This window comes from Corvus moneduloides, chromosome 13, assembly GCF_009650955.1.
Source record: "Corvus moneduloides isolate bCorMon1 chromosome 13, bCorMon1.pri, whole genome shotgun sequence".
NCBI lineage: Eukaryota > Metazoa > Chordata > Aves > Passeriformes > Corvidae > Corvus > Corvus moneduloides.
The window spans coordinates 1,048,980-1,064,952 of record NC_045488.1 but is presented as its reverse complement, the minus strand read 5'-3'; the positions used below and the strand labels follow the sequence as shown (position 1 = coordinate 1,064,952).

The 15,973-nt window shown below is 50.4% G+C and overlaps 2 protein-coding genes across 2 annotated transcripts in view; both read right to left on the bottom strand.

The window, feature by feature from the left end:
- Positions 1 to 206: 206 nt before the first annotated feature.
- Positions 207 to 3,447, bottom strand: BCL2L10 (BCL2 like 10). The gene is made up of 2 exons (XM_032123115.1): positions 2,972 to 3,447; positions 207 to 1,376 (listed from the first exon to the last, which is right to left on the bottom strand). Exons 1-2 carry the CDS (start codon positions 3,371 to 3,373, stop codon positions 1,245 to 1,247), a joined length of 534 nt encoding a protein of 177 aa, XP_031979006.1. The 5' UTR covers positions 3,374 to 3,447; the 3' UTR covers positions 207 to 1,244.
- A 4,397-nt stretch (positions 3,448 to 7,844) lies between these two features.
- The window catches only part of GNB5 (G protein subunit beta 5), a 28,669-nt gene continuing 20,540 nt past the window's right edge, over positions 7,845 to 15,973 (bottom strand). Inside the window, exons 9-13 of the mRNA XM_032122444.1 lie at positions 14,205 to 14,296; positions 14,035 to 14,083; positions 11,411 to 11,507; positions 10,258 to 10,424; positions 7,845 to 9,934 (exon numbers count right to left, since the gene is read on the bottom strand). Of these exons, the coding sequence (XP_031978335.1) occupies positions 9,923 to 9,934; positions 10,258 to 10,424; positions 11,411 to 11,507; positions 14,035 to 14,083; positions 14,205 to 14,296 (417 nt within the window). The 3' untranslated portion in view covers positions 7,845 to 9,922. The remainder of the gene's footprint in view (positions 9,935 to 10,257; positions 10,425 to 11,410; positions 11,508 to 14,034; positions 14,084 to 14,204; positions 14,297 to 15,973) is intronic.

The following is a 15,973-nucleotide window of genomic DNA, read 5'->3' as shown; positions in this document are numbered from 1 at the left end:
CTTTTGGATGGGATTTTCCCCTTAGCTCTAGTTTGGACTGCAGGACTGCATTGAAGGCTGGTATCAAACTGCTCTGGTGCTGCACAAGTCCTCGTCTCGGGTCACAGCACCAGCAATACAGTGAATACAAACTGATGCATCCAGGTAACCATCAAAACACTCACTGTCTGAGCACCAGCACCCATCCGAGCTAATAATCAGAAAGGTTTTTTAAAATAAAAATACTTAACATTTATTCACTTTTGAAGTCACCATAGTAAAATTGTACACATTGTGAGTAACCCAGGAACATTATTAAAAAGCTACCAGAAACATAAGGCAATTTGTACAACCACTGAAAGAAATACACAGCATTTTGAAAACAGAGTGAAATATTACTCAAACAAGACAACGCTTGATACGCACTAGAGTGACAAGAACCAGCATTAAGTTTTAAACAAAAATAAAGATGTCATGGCTACAAGTATTATACAGTGATAAATACTTCAAAAATATATTAAGATATATGGAAATTCTCACTTTGTAAGGGAAATCCAGAGAAATTCCAGCCTCCACTGGATTTCAATATACCAATTAAGGTTTAATATTTAAATTCTTCTCCTTTCAGTAGGAACCAGTACTGCAGCCATTACTGTCCTGTATCAATACTCACCTTCCTGTAGTGTCATGAAATCAGCCTTATGTTACATTAAGCCCTAATGCCTCTTGCGTCACAGGCACCAATTGCTCTAAATCAACAAATGAGTTGCCTTTCGAGTACAAGTGCTGTACACCACGTTTGAAGCCATAAACCACGTTAGATCACAGCCACTGTTCGCCCACTTTACAGCATTAATGAACGCGGGTTCCAAGACTTGCCTCCACGTAAACAAGACGTCTTGAACAGAGGGTTTAGTAGCAAGCCCACCATAATGTTTTCCTAGCATAACATCAAGCACTCAGAAGTTACAGTACATGAACCATGCTAAAGTTTAGGTTACACCTTCGAAACAGAAAGTCCAGAGGATGTTTGGAGACAACAGGTTTTGAACACGCACAAGTAGTGCTCTAGTACACATTTGTCTGTGCTGTTACTGGGTAGCGAGTGAAGCAGTTTATAGCCATGGATTTGGTGAGGCAGTTTTCTGAGCCAGTTTAAAAATATAGACTTCTTCTTAGAGGGTCTGTTCTATAGAAAATAAAGTGAAATCTGGTAAATTGTCAGTTTTGAGAGTACTTTCCCATGGCAAGATCCGTTCGTGGGCCTACCGCACCAAGAGAAAAGCCAATCCTGCCATGCCAATGCCCGCTGCTGCTGCCACGATGGCGTTGCCGATGGTGCTGCTCTGCTCAGCCGCCTCGGAGCCGTGTCTGCCGAAGAAGCGACAGAAGCCGTCCTGCAACAGCAAGAGAGAGGACATGTCAGTCGCTTAGCTTGCAATTAACCAGATTTCTTTAACAAGCCTTTGAGCACAGTTTCATCCTCCCAGCTCAGCCTTTGTCAGCTTCAGAAGTCTCTACTTCAATCAGAAAGTCTAAGCCTTGGGCACAGGCAAAAACATTTTGCGAGAGCCTTTGCACAAGGCAACTGAAAGGAATAGCTACAAGTGTTTGTACACTTTGCTCAGCAGACGGTTGGAGACCTCCTATCGAGATGCTCGGTGTGGCTTTACATATTTTTGCCCTTTTAGGCAAGTTTCTGATGGAAGTTGCCAGCACTGTTCCTCCTCATTCAAGTTTCAGAAAGCATCTAAGACACAGGATATGGAAATTTCCACTTTTAAGACAGGAGCCCAAAGCCAGTCCCATCTCAGTGGATGTGAGACTGATTACACACTCTCTTGGAAGGGCCGGGTGGACACTGCTCAGAGCTGACCTATGACAGAGCAAAGCTGGCAGCTGCTCTCCCAGATCACTGTGATAATCAGAAGTGGCAGCAATACAACTCCAGATGGTCGCGTTTGAACTCTGCTCCGCAGATGTCTATGTAAACAAGTTATACTCCTAATTTCTTCCGGAACTTTGTTCTTTACACTTTAATTTGTGCGAACAGGCAATCCGATTTTGCCAAGTGACAGTGTATGCTGCAGCCAACCACCACAGTTCTGACCGGTCAGAAGGACCAGTGACCACTGGAAAACCAAGTTCATTTTGGTCTCTGGAAAAGTCAACGAAACCAGTGGCTACTTCCCCTCCTTTCTATTTTTAGTACTTATTTGTACTGACATCAAGTATTCCACTAGGACTGGAAATAGGAAACGAGCAGTTCTGTGGGATAGCTGACATTTTGTTCAGAAACACATGCTGAGCTGCACTCACGCCTTAAAAGCCATTCCTTCAAGTGTGCATCTCGAGGGGCAAAATGCCCACACCTTGCCCAGGCTTGACCTGACTGGCTTCGGGACAGGCAGCAACAAGAGCCGCAGGTCTGGCGGGTGGGTGCCTTAATACACAGGTGGACTTAAGAACAGGGACAGGTGTGTGCTCACACCTGAGAGACCACCTGTGCCAGCCTGCTCGCCGAAATGCGCAGGCTGCGGACCCGAGGGGAAGGCAAAACTCGCTCCCTCATCCAGCAGCATCGCTCCTGCGGTTTCAGGAGGCTGCATCCCAACGGGGCCGTGCGCGGCCACGCGGAGGGCTCTGGGCGCCTGCAGGCACCCCAATGGCCAGCGCGCACCCACCCGTGTCGCGATGGTCAGCAGCGCCCGGGGACACGCCGCGGGTCGCGATGGTCAGCAGCCCCCGGGTCGCGCCGCGGGTCGCGATGGTCAGCAGCCCCCGGGTCGCGCCGCGTGTCGCGATGGTCAGCAGCGCCCGGGGACACTCGGCGCGGGGGCCGCGCACGCCCATCGCCCATCGCCGGCAGCGACACGGGCACGTCTCCGCCTGGGACGAGCCGCTGCACAGAGCCGGGGGCTGCCCTGCCCCGCTAACCGGGCACGGCGCGAGGGTCCCGGCACCCGCCCCAGGCCGCTCCGTCCCCGCTCACCCATCCGCCGTGCGCCTCCAGCCACTCGCCGCGCTCCTCGGCCAGGTAGGCGGCCAGGTGGGCGGCCAGGCAGCGCGGCCCGTCGCCGCAGCCCCGCTCGGCCAGCGCGGCCGCCAGCGTGCCGGCGAACACCACGAGCGCCAGCAGCCGGCCCCAGTTGAGGCCGCCGTCGGCCTCCAGCTGCGCCGCCACCCGCCCCAGCAGCGCGGCCGCCTCCCGCGGCTCGGCCCGGGCCAGCGGCGCGCAGGAGCGGAAGAAGGGCCGCTCCTGCCGCTCCAGCTCGGCCGCCGCCCGCCGCAGCACGGCCGCCGTGGGGCTGGGGGGCAGCGCGGCGCCGCCGCTGCGGTGCTGGAAGTAATCCTCCAGCAGCAGCGCCGTCTCCTCCTTCAGCGAGCGCGCCATGGCGGCTGCCCACGGCGGCGGCCCCACAGCAGCAGCTGCCGCCGACTAAGAGGCGGGGCGGGCCCTCCGCCCAGCCCGGCCCGGCCCAGCCCGGCCCGCCCCGGGCGCTCCCCTCCTCCGAGGCGGGGCCCAGCCGGGCACGTTCCCATCGGGAAGGGTCCGCCCGCATCCCCGGACGGGCGGCCGCGGTGGGTTGCTGTGGGCCTCCTGGGCAGCCGAGGGAGACGTTCAGTTATCGGGTGCTGGCTCTCGAATACTTGTTTTAATTTAATTCCTTTTGGGTTTTGTTTCTGTTCCACATTAGTGGCCCGCCCGAACCTGTATTGTTTGCCTCAAAGGAGATGCAGGTTTTCCAGGGTCATGGGGTGAGTGCATTGTGTATTTACCCAGCAAATGCAGTGGCGTTTAGTTTTTGATGAGCACATAGGCAAAATTTAGGATTAGGACCTTCGTGGTGCAAAGGTCGGGCCCTCCACACTGCTGGTGTCAAGCAAAGCGGCTGAGAACAAGGCGGGCCGAGCGGTGTCATTGCGCAGCACACGGAGCGGGACCCCTCCCTGCACCCGCGCTGTACCCCGGCAGCTCCGAGCACCACCAGCTGCTTCACAACCCATCGAGGCTCCCATAAACACCGCCTCAGACCCACGGCACGCTCGGCACAGGGTACGCCCCTTGTGCGTCCTGCCCGGTCCCGTTTGCAGGTGAGGAGCTGGTGGTGGTGCGGGGCAAAGCGCGGCTGTGCCCCGCAGTGTCACAGCACAGCCCTGGTGTGCCCGCAGTGTCACAGCACAGCCCGGCTGTGCCCCGCAGTGTCACAGCACAGCCCTGGTGTGCCCGCAGTGTCACAGCACAGCGCTGGTGTGCCCGCAGTGTCACAGCACAGCCCTGGTGTGCCCGCAGTGTCACAGCACAGCCCGGCTGTGCCCGCAGTGTCACAGCACAGCGCTGGTGTGCCCGCAGTGTCACAGCACAGCCCGGCTGTGCCCGCAGTGTCACAGCACAGCCCGGCTGTGCCCGCAGTGTCACAGCACAGCCCTGGTGTGCCCGCAGTGTCACAGCACAGCCCGGCTGTGCCCCGCAGTGTCACAGCACAGCCCTGGTGTGCCCGCAGTGTCACAGCACAGCCCGGCTGTGCCCCGCAGTGTCACAGCACAGCCCTGGTGTGCCCGCAGTGTCACAGCACAGCCCGGCTGTGCCCCGCAGTGTCACAGCACAGCGCGGCTGTGCCCGCAGTGTCACAGCACAGCCCTGGTGTGCCCGCAGTGTCACAGCACAGCCCGGCTGTGCCCCGCAGTGTCACAGCACAGCCCTGGTGTGCCCGCAGTGTCACAGCACAGCCCTGGTGTGCCCGCAGTGTCACAGCACAGCCCGGCTGTGCCCCGCAGTGTCACAGCACAGCCCTGGTGTGCCCGCAGTGTCACAGCACAGCCCGGCTGTGCCCCGCAGTGTCACAGCACAGCCCTGGTGTGCCCGCAGTGTCACAGCACAGCCCTGGTGTGCCCCGCAGTGTCACAGCACAGCCGGGCTGTGCCCGCAGTGTCACAGCACAGCCCTGGTGTGCCCGCAGTGTCACAGCACAGCCCTGGTGTGCCCGCAGTGTCATAGCACAGCCGGGCTGTGCCCGCAGTGTCACAGCACAGCCCTGGTGTGCCCGCAGTGTCACAGCACAGCCCGGCTGTGCCCGCAGTGTCACAGCACAGCGCGGCTGTGCCCCGCAGTGTCACAGCACAGCCCTGGTGTGCCCGCAGTGTCACAGCACAGCCCGGCTGTGCCCCGCAGTGTCACAGCACAGCCCTGGTGTGCCCCGCAGTGTCACAGCACAGCGCGGGTGTGCCCGCAGTGTCACAGCACAGCCCTGGTGTGCCCGCAGTGTCACAGCACAGCCCGGCTGTGCCCCGCAGTGTCACAGCACAGCCCTGGTGTGCCCGCAGTGTCACAGCACAGCCCGGCTGTGCCCGCAGTGTCACAGCACAGCGCGGGTGTGCCCGCAGTGTCACAGCACAGCCCGGCTGTGCCCCGCAGTGTCACAGCACAGCCCTGGTGTGCCCGCAGTGTCACAGCACAGCCCGGCTGTGCCCCGCAGTGTCACAGCACAGCCCTGGTGTGCCCGCAGTGTCACAGCACAGCCCTGGTGTGCCCCGCAGTGTCACAGCACAGCGCTGCTGTGCCCGCAGTGTCACAGCACAGCCCTGGTGTGCCCGCAGTGTCACAGCACAGCCCTGGTGTGCCCCGCAGTGTCACAGCACAGCGCGGCTGTGCCCGCAGTGTCACAGCACAGCCGGGCTGTGCCCGCAGTGTCACAGCACAGCCCTGGTGTGCCCGCAGTGTCACAGCACAGCCGGGCTGTGCCCGCAGTGTCACAGCACAGCCCTGGTGTGCCCGCAGTGTCACAGCACAGCCCGGCTGTGCCCCGCAGTGTCACAGCACAGCCCTGGTGTGCCCGCAGTGTCACAGCACAGCCCGGCTGTGCCCGCAGTGTCACAGCACAGCCCTGGTGTGCCCGCAGTGTCACAGCACAGCCCGGCTGTGCCCCGCAGTGTCACAGCACAGCCCTGGTGTGCCCGCAGTGTGACAGCACAGCGCGGCTGTGCCCGCAGTGTCACAGCACAGCCCTGGTGTGCCCGCAGTGTCACAGCACAGCCCGGCTGTGCCCGCAGTGTCACAGCACAGCCGGGCTGTGCCCGCAGTGTCACAGCACAGCGCGGGTGTGCCCGCAGTGTCACAGCACAGCCCTGGTGTGCCCCGCAGTGTCACAGCACAGCCGGGCTGTGCCCGCAGTGTCACAGCACAGCCCTGGTGTGCCCGCAGTGTCACAGCACAGCCGGGCTGTGCCCGCAGTGTCACAGCACAGCCCGGCTGTGCCCGCGCCGGGAGAGGCACTGCCGCCGGCACCGGGGCACCGCTCACCTCGCGTCCCACGGCCGGCTCAAGGTGCCCAACGCCTCAGCACAGGACTGCTTGGCTTCACTCCATCTATCTTGAGATACAGCTGTCTCCATTTTACATCCCCAACAGAAAATCTAAAAATAGGTGGTTGGAATCAATCCTGTTGCAATTTCTCAGATCGCTATCAGGAATTGGCCTGATCCCTTGGAGTCCCTCCGATGGCAAACTTTAGTTCTATATCCCCGTATTTGGCTTTTGTTTTATTTTGAAGCAGGGAAATACAGTCTGTTTATGTGCTAGAGCAGTAGCTGGAACGAGATCTTTACTTTTCACGAGAGCTTTACACACTATTTTTCCTTATGATTGTTAATCCTGGAGCAGGAATTTCCTATTGCATTCCTCACAGCAGGAGTGCAAGAGGGAGAGGCTGCTCTTTCTCTAGCAATATCCTTTTCCACCCTTCCTGTTTATATAGCGTTTTTGTTTAACAGGACAGAGCTGTCTGATAGTGCCGGCCCCAGCTACAGCTCCCTTCTCTCCACACGTTTATGGAATGGAGGTGTTTCTGACACAAACAGCTTGACATACTAACAGGGAAATCTCAAAACGCTGGGTTTTCCAAAGCCTCCCTGGACAGCCTTTACTGAGTAAAAAATACAATGGGTACTTCAGTGTCCTGTTCCTCTAAGTGTCATTTATCTGATGGGAAGTTGAGGCCCATCCTGGTTCATGTTTTCACCATTACCTCAGGAACAAAGAGGTGATTTTCACAGGTGGCAAGCCCACGTTCCCCAACACACGAGTCCAAAACCCACAGCATTTCTCGGTGCAAGAACACAAGTGGAAGATGCAATGTCAGACTCATTCTCACTGTATCTGGTGACAGTTTGGGCACTGATGTCACTCAGAACAAGCTGGCTCAGCACTTTCCCCAGCCCCTCAGAAGAGAGGAAATGAAACAATGCACCTAAATTAAGAAGGTGCTTTTTTCAGTGGCTAAACTGAGCTCTTCCACCAGCCACCTTCAGGCTGACCACAAAACCTCCACGGAAGCTGGCCACAGCTCATTTCTCTCCTGACAAGGCAGACAGCTGAACTGCTGCACCTCCAGGTGATCTGCACATCTGCTTGACCCAAACAGTGACAGCCTGAGCCCTCAACAGCATTTCAGTGCCCAGCTTTTCCCTGGCATCCTGCTGCAACACAAGGAGCTCCCACAAAACATACATCCTGCCTTTTCCAGTTCGTTCCTGCGTATGGCAATAAGGATATGGAACATTACATTAGCTGTGATCCTTCAGAGCAGGAAAACAATCTAAATTCTGTCCTCCTGAATGCAGGGGGAGCTGAGATGGCATTTCAAATACTTTCAAGGGCTGCTCACTCTTGTTTGCTGTGGTTCACCTTGGGTATTTCCAGAAGATATTCCACAAGTAATTTGCTCGTAGATCTGGATTTTACCTGAGATTTTTGCAGGAGAAATAATTTAAGAAACTGCAGTGCAAAAAGTGAATTTCAAAAAAAGAAAAAAAAAAAAGGCATCGTTACAAATACCTAAGCAATGAGAAGAACTACTACATACATGTTCTCAATATGTAAAATACAATTTATTGTATTTAGGCTGTTCGTAAGTATCAACACAATGTATTATGTTTGAAACAAACATCTTGCCAATAAATACTATCTAAACATTAATATTAATCTTTTGATCAAATGTGTACAGTGTATTGACTCAATATTGCACAGTGAGTTCTATATGACATTTCCATAGTGCATTCAGTTTGTTACAGGGATAGCTTGCCACAAATATTGCAAAGCATCAGAGTTGACTTTTCCAAGTGAAAACAGCTGACCTATTCCATTAGGGATGGAAGGCTGGTATAAATGTCAGTGTCTTAGGTTAACTGGTTATGGATTCACAGAACCTAATGTTTTCATGGATGAGGAGACTTTGTTTCCAATATGATTTTTATATTATTGTAAAAAAATCCCACTTGCAAACAGAATGAGGATATTATCATCAAACTCCAGTGAGCTTGTAAACAGGCTCATTCCAGTAAGCTTGCTCTCTCCTGTTCCAGTCTAAATGTAAATCATATATTTGATACATTAAAAGCTGTACCTCACCACTTGAATTTCAAAGGCCAGGCTGTGCAAGCCCCCAGCATTACTCCAGCTCTTTGTTCTCATATTGAGGTTAGGACTCAGTACTTGCTGGCAGAGCAGAGCTGACATACTCTAGTCCCAATAGCTTTCAATGCATGAATGCAGATATAATCTCACAGTGGTTCTATAATTAATTGTATCTCATCTTTATCTGATTAAATCTTGATTCTACAGCATCACTTCTGTGTGGGGTGGTCCTGCCAGTCTATCTGGCATTCCCATGCTCACACAGAGGGCTGGATGCTGCCAGCAATGTGGCCAGCTGTCCTGGTCCCCTGAAAACCAGGGACTCCTGGATCAGATGGACTCATGTGCTCTGGTCAGCACAGTCTCAAACCCTGGCAGGACTGTGGCTCACAGCAGATTTTCAACAGCTCACTGTTACTCATTCTCAAGTCCAGCTATGACAAAACCATGTCCGTGGCAGTGGGAGATGACTGTTACAGTAAGGACTGTATGATTTGACCTGTATTTGCATGAACTTACAACTGCTCTGACATTGCAGAAGGACCTTAAAATGGGTATATACTGCTTTGATATACATTTAAGCTACATTGCCTTGCCGAAGTTGTATGAACTGCTCAAAATGCAAATAAGAATCATGGTCATAGAATGACTATGACTGACTTGGAAAAGATTTGACCATCAGTATAATGGTGCTTAATGCTTAGCGTGTAGTATCCCTTAGTGCTTAGCATGTAGCATTTCTTTAAGTAAAAGAAAATTCACTCACCAAGTGATACAATTAAAAATTTCTAAGAAACTACTGGTTAAGTATTACCTCATGATTATGTAAATCATGTTTATATCCCTCCTCTTTGCTGTTTATCAGTTTGTATATATTTAGATTCTTTATATTCAGGTAACAGAGATGAAATACTTATTTCTATCTAAAAAGACAGTAGGAAAAAACAGGGATTGAAGGGATTTCTCTTCTGTACAAAAAATACATTTTTATGACAGCAGCCAGTACCTTCACAGTAGGTCCTTTGCTCCTCTACTTACCGCCAAGGTTCAGTCATCCATAACACCATCATAAAGTATCAGAATTGTTTCTCTTTCCATTTTTCAACACCGACATTCAATATGCTACTACGGAATGTTTCCAAAGCCTTATGCTACATCCCGATAAAATCAGGACTTTTTTTTTTACTTTAAAAAGGAACTAAATTCATGCAAATAAATAGATAATGTGCACTGAAATACTCAATTCTATAATACAGGTGACTTTGGAGAAAAGTCCCTTTATAAATAATGAAACTAATTCTAATAAAAGAATATAGTTTCAAAAAAAATTTAAAACATTTCGTTTTACTACAAGTCAACGTTTGCTATGTGTTCAAGCAGACTATTTTCTACCTAGTTGTGTTAATCTGTGGGTTCAGTGTCACCCTTTTGTACTGTAGTGAATACTTGATTTTGAGGAATGGCTTCTTTATGCGGTTTTTGTAGTCCGGCGTTTCAGTCTTCATTTGATTCTGCATACGGGATCTCAGGTTACGCCCAGATCTGTAGAAAGAGAGAGAGCCGAACACTCCTTTATGACAGCGACTCTTCTGTCAAACATTAAATTAGCTTTGGCGAGGCAATCACATTAGTGGTACAGAGTATCAGCAGCAGTGATATCATGTAACCAACAGCAAGCTCAAACTTAGCCGTTCTGCCAGCACTTGGTGGGGATTTTTATTTGGCTTTGCTGTTCGTGTTTTACGCTGTTTTATACCCTCCTCAGTTCCTCTAGAGCAGTTTTCCTCTAACACGCCTTCCTCCTGAGCCCCGGTCATTAACCGGCTGCAGAAAGCAGCACCCGCAGCGGGTTCTCGGGCACTTACTCGGAGGGTGTGGTCCCAGGAGCCCGAGCAGAACGCGGTCCCGTCGGGAGACACCCGCAAGGTGCTGACACGGTTTTCGTGTCCGAACAGAATGGACACTCGGGACCCCTTCAGCACATCCCAGACATTGATGGTGTAATCGTTATAGCCCGCGAACAGCAGGCGACCTGCAGAGAGAATGAGATTTTACACAGCGAGGGCTTAACGTGCCTTGACCGCAGCCAGGGCCTTCTGCAGGACAGTGGTCACCCCAAGCCCACCCCGTGAGCTCTGCTTCCCCAGGCCAGCTGTGCTCCCGTGGGACAGCCCTGCCGCTGCTGAGCTGTCCACGCTAAATGCTGGAACAATTACAGTTCATTAGTTAAAAGCACTGTCAGTTTTAGTTAAATTACATAAAATGTGTTCAGACGTTAGAGATGGGGGATGACTCCAAACGGTGACAGACTGCAGAGCGCTTTAACAGCTATTGCAGGGTAACAGTACTTTACTCAGACCTTACACAAGAAGCTGAATACAAATGCTTGAATGATTAACAGACAATTCGGTGATTCACTGCCAACGGGACAAGCCGTGGTGCTTGTGACCATGACAGAGACATTTGCCTCAGTTCCAGGAGGAGGGCAGTCCACCACCCACTCATCCCCACCCAGGGTGGCTGGGGAGCTCTGCACTTGGGCTGGGAGAGACAAGACTCGAGCTTATGTCTCAGGATCTGCAGTGAAAAGTGGCAATGACTCTTTCTTCATACCCCTCTAATACACTTTTACTATTAATCATTTGTTATGCTTTTAAAAACTATTTATGTAACTGCACTTAATAGTTTAGCTACATTTCATGTTGCCTTTGAAATGTTTTTCATTATTATTGTGAAACTCTAGCCCAGCTGTAGTTAATGGCAAAATATTTCCTGCCTTCAGTAGGGCCAGGAAAATACTTTTCAACACTACAACGAAGCAATAGCCAGCTAGGTTATTTAAAGAGTAATTATTTTTACAGAGGCAAAAAAAAATGCTTCCATGCATTAAATGTTTCTTTTGGTACTTAGTACTTTTGATAACTTTTAATAACAAATGTTTTATCAAATTAAACTGAAAAATTTTACAGTTCCCCTCAAATCTCAACACTATGATAACCTCCAAAGTTCAAGTCTCACCACTGAGAGAGAAGTCCACACTGGATGCTCCAAAAATGATGCTCTCTTTGGAATAAATTGCTACTTCTCTGTCTGCACGAAGGTCATATAAACGACACTAGGATTAAAACAAAACCAACACACATGCCTCAGTAAATGCTGGAAGCACTGGCTAAAATATTTGGAAAAAGTGGGAGTGGGAGGTGCAGCCTAACAGACATCACAGGAAACGGCTGCTTGGCTTCTTTCCTTCTGCTTCTTTCTGCTTCCTCCTTTCCTTCTGCTTCTGGCTGCTGCAGCTGGGATCCTCTAACAGGGATCTAAGCAACACAAGGCTGTTTTGTATACATTGCAGGAAGAACTTTCTTTTTCAAGCCACTTCTCTAAGCCTCCTGCCTGTCCTGCTAGAAAGACATGAGTGGTGGGCTTTGGACCATGGCTACCCACTGGAGTCCCCACACCCTCTCGCTTCCCCTCTGTGGTTTCACACTTATCAGGGCATCCTGCTGCTGGGGAGGTGCATGCGGAGACAGCCTCTTAAACAACAGCTTAGCCACAGCTGGAGCCTGGGAGATGGGATCAAATCTCTACTCATTGTTGAGAACACAGACCATGTGGCACAGAGGAGCCTAGGTGGTAGTCCTGGGTCTGAGTAAGCCAGGACAACAAACAGTCCCTGCCCTGCTGTGAGGCCTCTCTGTTTGAAAAACCTACGTGAAAATAATTCAAGTGAAATAATACATTTTAATGCAGATCTCTGGTTTTCATTTCTCATGGAAAATTCCAAATCACCTCTGACAACCTATACTTCCTGTTTTTATCATTTGCCAGCAAAATTGGGCTTGTTTGACATGGAAATCATGTATCAGACTTCACTGCCAGACTTCAAACTTCACTGCCATGCAGAAAGGCTGTCTGTTAGCCCTGAAATCAAAATGCACTTTTGAAACTATGTGAACTGAAACCCCTCCTCAATAAGTTAAGCTTAAGCAAACACTGGCCAGATGGGATTGCTAATATTAAGGCTTTCCTATTGAAAAGTGGCTGGTATTCAAGTGTGCACATAAAGAAGTGGCTGTTTGATTCTCAGGGCAGTGGGGAGCGGCTGCCAGGTATGTGCAGTCCAGCTCTCCCAGTGCTCCACACAGATGAAAAATTTTGTCAGACTGTCCTGACAGGGAGTTGGGGTCACTGCAGATGACAAGACTGTCATCTGAGCATGCTTTTATGGATTACTTCCAGTCAGGATTATCTGTTCCTCAGAATCCCCAAGTATATAAATCAGGTCAACGATACCACTCTGTAACACTGCAAAAACAAACCTCTTCATTTTAAGAATGAGGTAGATGGAAACTGCCAAAACCTCTGTCAAAAGTACAGAGGTGGAATTTCCCATTCTCCTGCTTGAGTCAGGGGTGTCAAGAATAGTTAAAAAAGAAAAAACCCATCAAATAAATAAATAAGAACCTGTGATACTGGGTGTTAAAAGAGAGTGCTTTCACTGGAATTTAATGGTGGACAATTTCTCTGTACCATTCCCTCAGCATCTCAAGAGCTCATAGTACTGCATCCACCTGTGCAGAGAGCCACTGGGCTCACCACAGGGCTAGAGGCATTAACTTCTAATCACAGCTTTTAAAATATAAAGTCAGGGTTCGCTCGCTCTCTCCGGAAGAGCCTTGGAATGTCTCCACATCCAACGAAGACAAAAGGAATGTTTCTATTGAGTTCAGCTAGCTTTGGAGCAGACTCAGAACATGCTCTGAGGGCATAGAACTTTATCTAAAGTCTCTGCTCTCAGGTGACTCAGTGTGATGTTTGAGTGAACAGAAGAAATAAGGTGCCAGGTGCCTCCCCATCATCTGCCCTCAAGCTACACTCAACAGCTCAGTCCCTGCAGGGCTGCGGTGGGGCAGAGCCTGGTCCCCCCTGGACACACCAGCTGCAGGGAGAGCCATCAGCCCTGAGCATCACTGGGGGTAGAGGGCACCAGGAGCTAAATGGCATTTTGTATACCTTGTGCTGATCAAATTTACCTGTCAATACATTCTGAGTCCCTCCTAGCAGATTGCTCACAGATAAGCAAGAGCCATTAAGAGCCACTGTGTGATCCAGGACGCCCTGGATGCAGAGACTCACTGCAGTGAGTCAGGGCCCACAGAGATACGTGTGACCAAGGCCACCCTGGGGCTGCAGAGGCCAGCTGCCCTCATCTGCCCTGCTCTGCCCTGAGCCCATGGTCCTTCCACTTTCTGGGACATGCTGCTTCTCCTGACACAAGCTGCAGCACTTCAGCTGGTTCCTCCCATGCTGTGACCAAGAGCTATATGAAGCCAAATCTCTTCCAGTAAGACAACTAATTTTAGTCACGAAACTTCAAACATAGAGAATCTGAAATGAGTATTTGGACAGTACCTCTTGTAGAGAAGTTTGCAGAAGTGACCTACAGTGTTACATGATTTTCCCTATAACGTTATATATGGTATTTAATATCTTATCTTACAGGATTACTATTTCTGCAAATTTGGTGTCACAGGCCCAGTTTAGTCACTAAAAGTCTTCTGTGGATGTGACCTAGTCTTTTAGGAAAATCTGACTTGGGAAGCAACAGAATTTTCCTAAATTAGGTTGCTGAATGAACATACCGTGGCATCGTCTGAACCAGAGGCAAAAGCATCTCCACTTGGATAATATCTGTGCACAAGTGAAAGAAGACCAGAACACATTACATTACTTGCATGAGGTCAGACTTCAGAAATAGAATCAGCACATTGCTCAACACTGCAAACGTGTCCTCTCCCAGAAACATACTGACCTGACACTGTTGATATCTGAATCGTGGGTTTCAAATGACTGGACACACTGACCAGACCGCATGTCCCAAACCATGGCTTTCTTGTCACATCCCTAGTAAGGAACAAAAATATCACTGCAATTGTGCAAATGGTGACATTCACCCCTCATGTGTCTGATATTTGTCATCAAGCCCGCTACATTCAAAGGCTCTGAACATCATAGCTCTGAGAGGATTTAACCAGCAAGCAGCCCCAGAGCTGGCTGCAGTGGCACCCTCACCTGTGCAGCTGCAGGTGGGAGCAGAGTTGCTCATGAAGGCTGGAGCCCCATGCTGCCCTGCACTCACCACCCTGCTCTGCCTGTGCTGCTGCCCTACCTCTGTCTGCAGCCCCACCACACCACAGCTGCACAACTGACCTGTTCCCTGACCACTTAGCATGATCAATATAAAAAACTAATACTGAGCATTTAAAGTTTTATAACTAATTCTTCTCATACACTGAAAGAGAAAATTAAATCAGTGCATCCAGAGGGTTTCTTGCCTAGCCTCCTACCAGAGTTAACCCGTGTCAGGGCTCTGCACCCACATGCTTGATGGTGTGGTTGGGATGAGAAAAACAGCATTAGCAGCACTTCATCTCATCCTCAAGCTCAAACCTGCCCTTCCAAGCTGTGCTTTGAAAAGATCATTTAACACTCAGTGCTCAGCACCCTGAATTCTTTGGGCAAGGGGCTTGGCTCATGTAGTCTACACTGTCCTTGGGGCAAGAACCATCTCATACCTGTAGGGCCAAGCTCTCAGCTGCGGTGTCTTACTGCTGTCACAGTTGTGGTGACGAGAAAAAGAACATGGACTTTGCTTTGAAGAGTGATGGGAGATTTTAACAAACTTGCCCCTGCTGAGGAGCAGGCAGTAGGCAGGCTCAGCTCCGGGGGCTCAGCCTCTCTGAGGCTGTGTGGGAAGCACAGGGCAGGCCAGGTGGCTGCTGCTTCTGCTGAGCCAGAGCGCCCTGCCCACCAGACCGTGCCACACACGTTATTTATTTTAATCAAATATGATAGCTAATTAAATTAAACAGTCTCTTCACAATTCACGTGTCTCTCTCTTTTTTAAAAAATTCTGTTGTTAAAATTAAATCCTAGTGGTTTTAGTAAAGATGTCATTATTTAGAAGAGGTAATACTCCTTGGCACCAGCTTGTGGTTTCTGCACAAGGGAAAACAAACAGGATAGAGAATATTTTGGACCCACCATACTTCCCTCTAAAGCCCCACCACAGCCCAAGCCCAGCCCTTCATATTGCTTCCGTGTGCACTATTCTTAATGACCTCTCTGGGAGTTTGGGGGCAAGACCAATCTGACAAGCTGGTGCTTTGACTCCTAAGGTTTTGAAGGCTAAACCAGCTACCAGCTGTGGAGAGATGTACCCCCTGAGTGATATCCAAATCAGCTGAGGAGCCTTGCTCAGAGGGCACTGAGCAAAACAGCCTGGGGCACAGCCCTGAGCTCACCCGGGAGGGCTGGAATTTTCAGTTAGGTCGTTAAATGTAACAGCACCCAGCCTACATGCTGATATACTGACCCTGCTTATTCCAGCTCAAGGTTACTGTCCTACAGAGGAACAGTATTCAGGGAGTCTCTCTATGCCACCGTACCTTCATACTGTTCTGCCTGTACCTGCACTGACACGATGCAAGACAGGTCTTCACTGCAGTGGTGTTTTACACGTGATGAATTAAGCGAGTGCCTGTAAGCACAGACATGCCCAAGCTGCTGTATCAACACAAG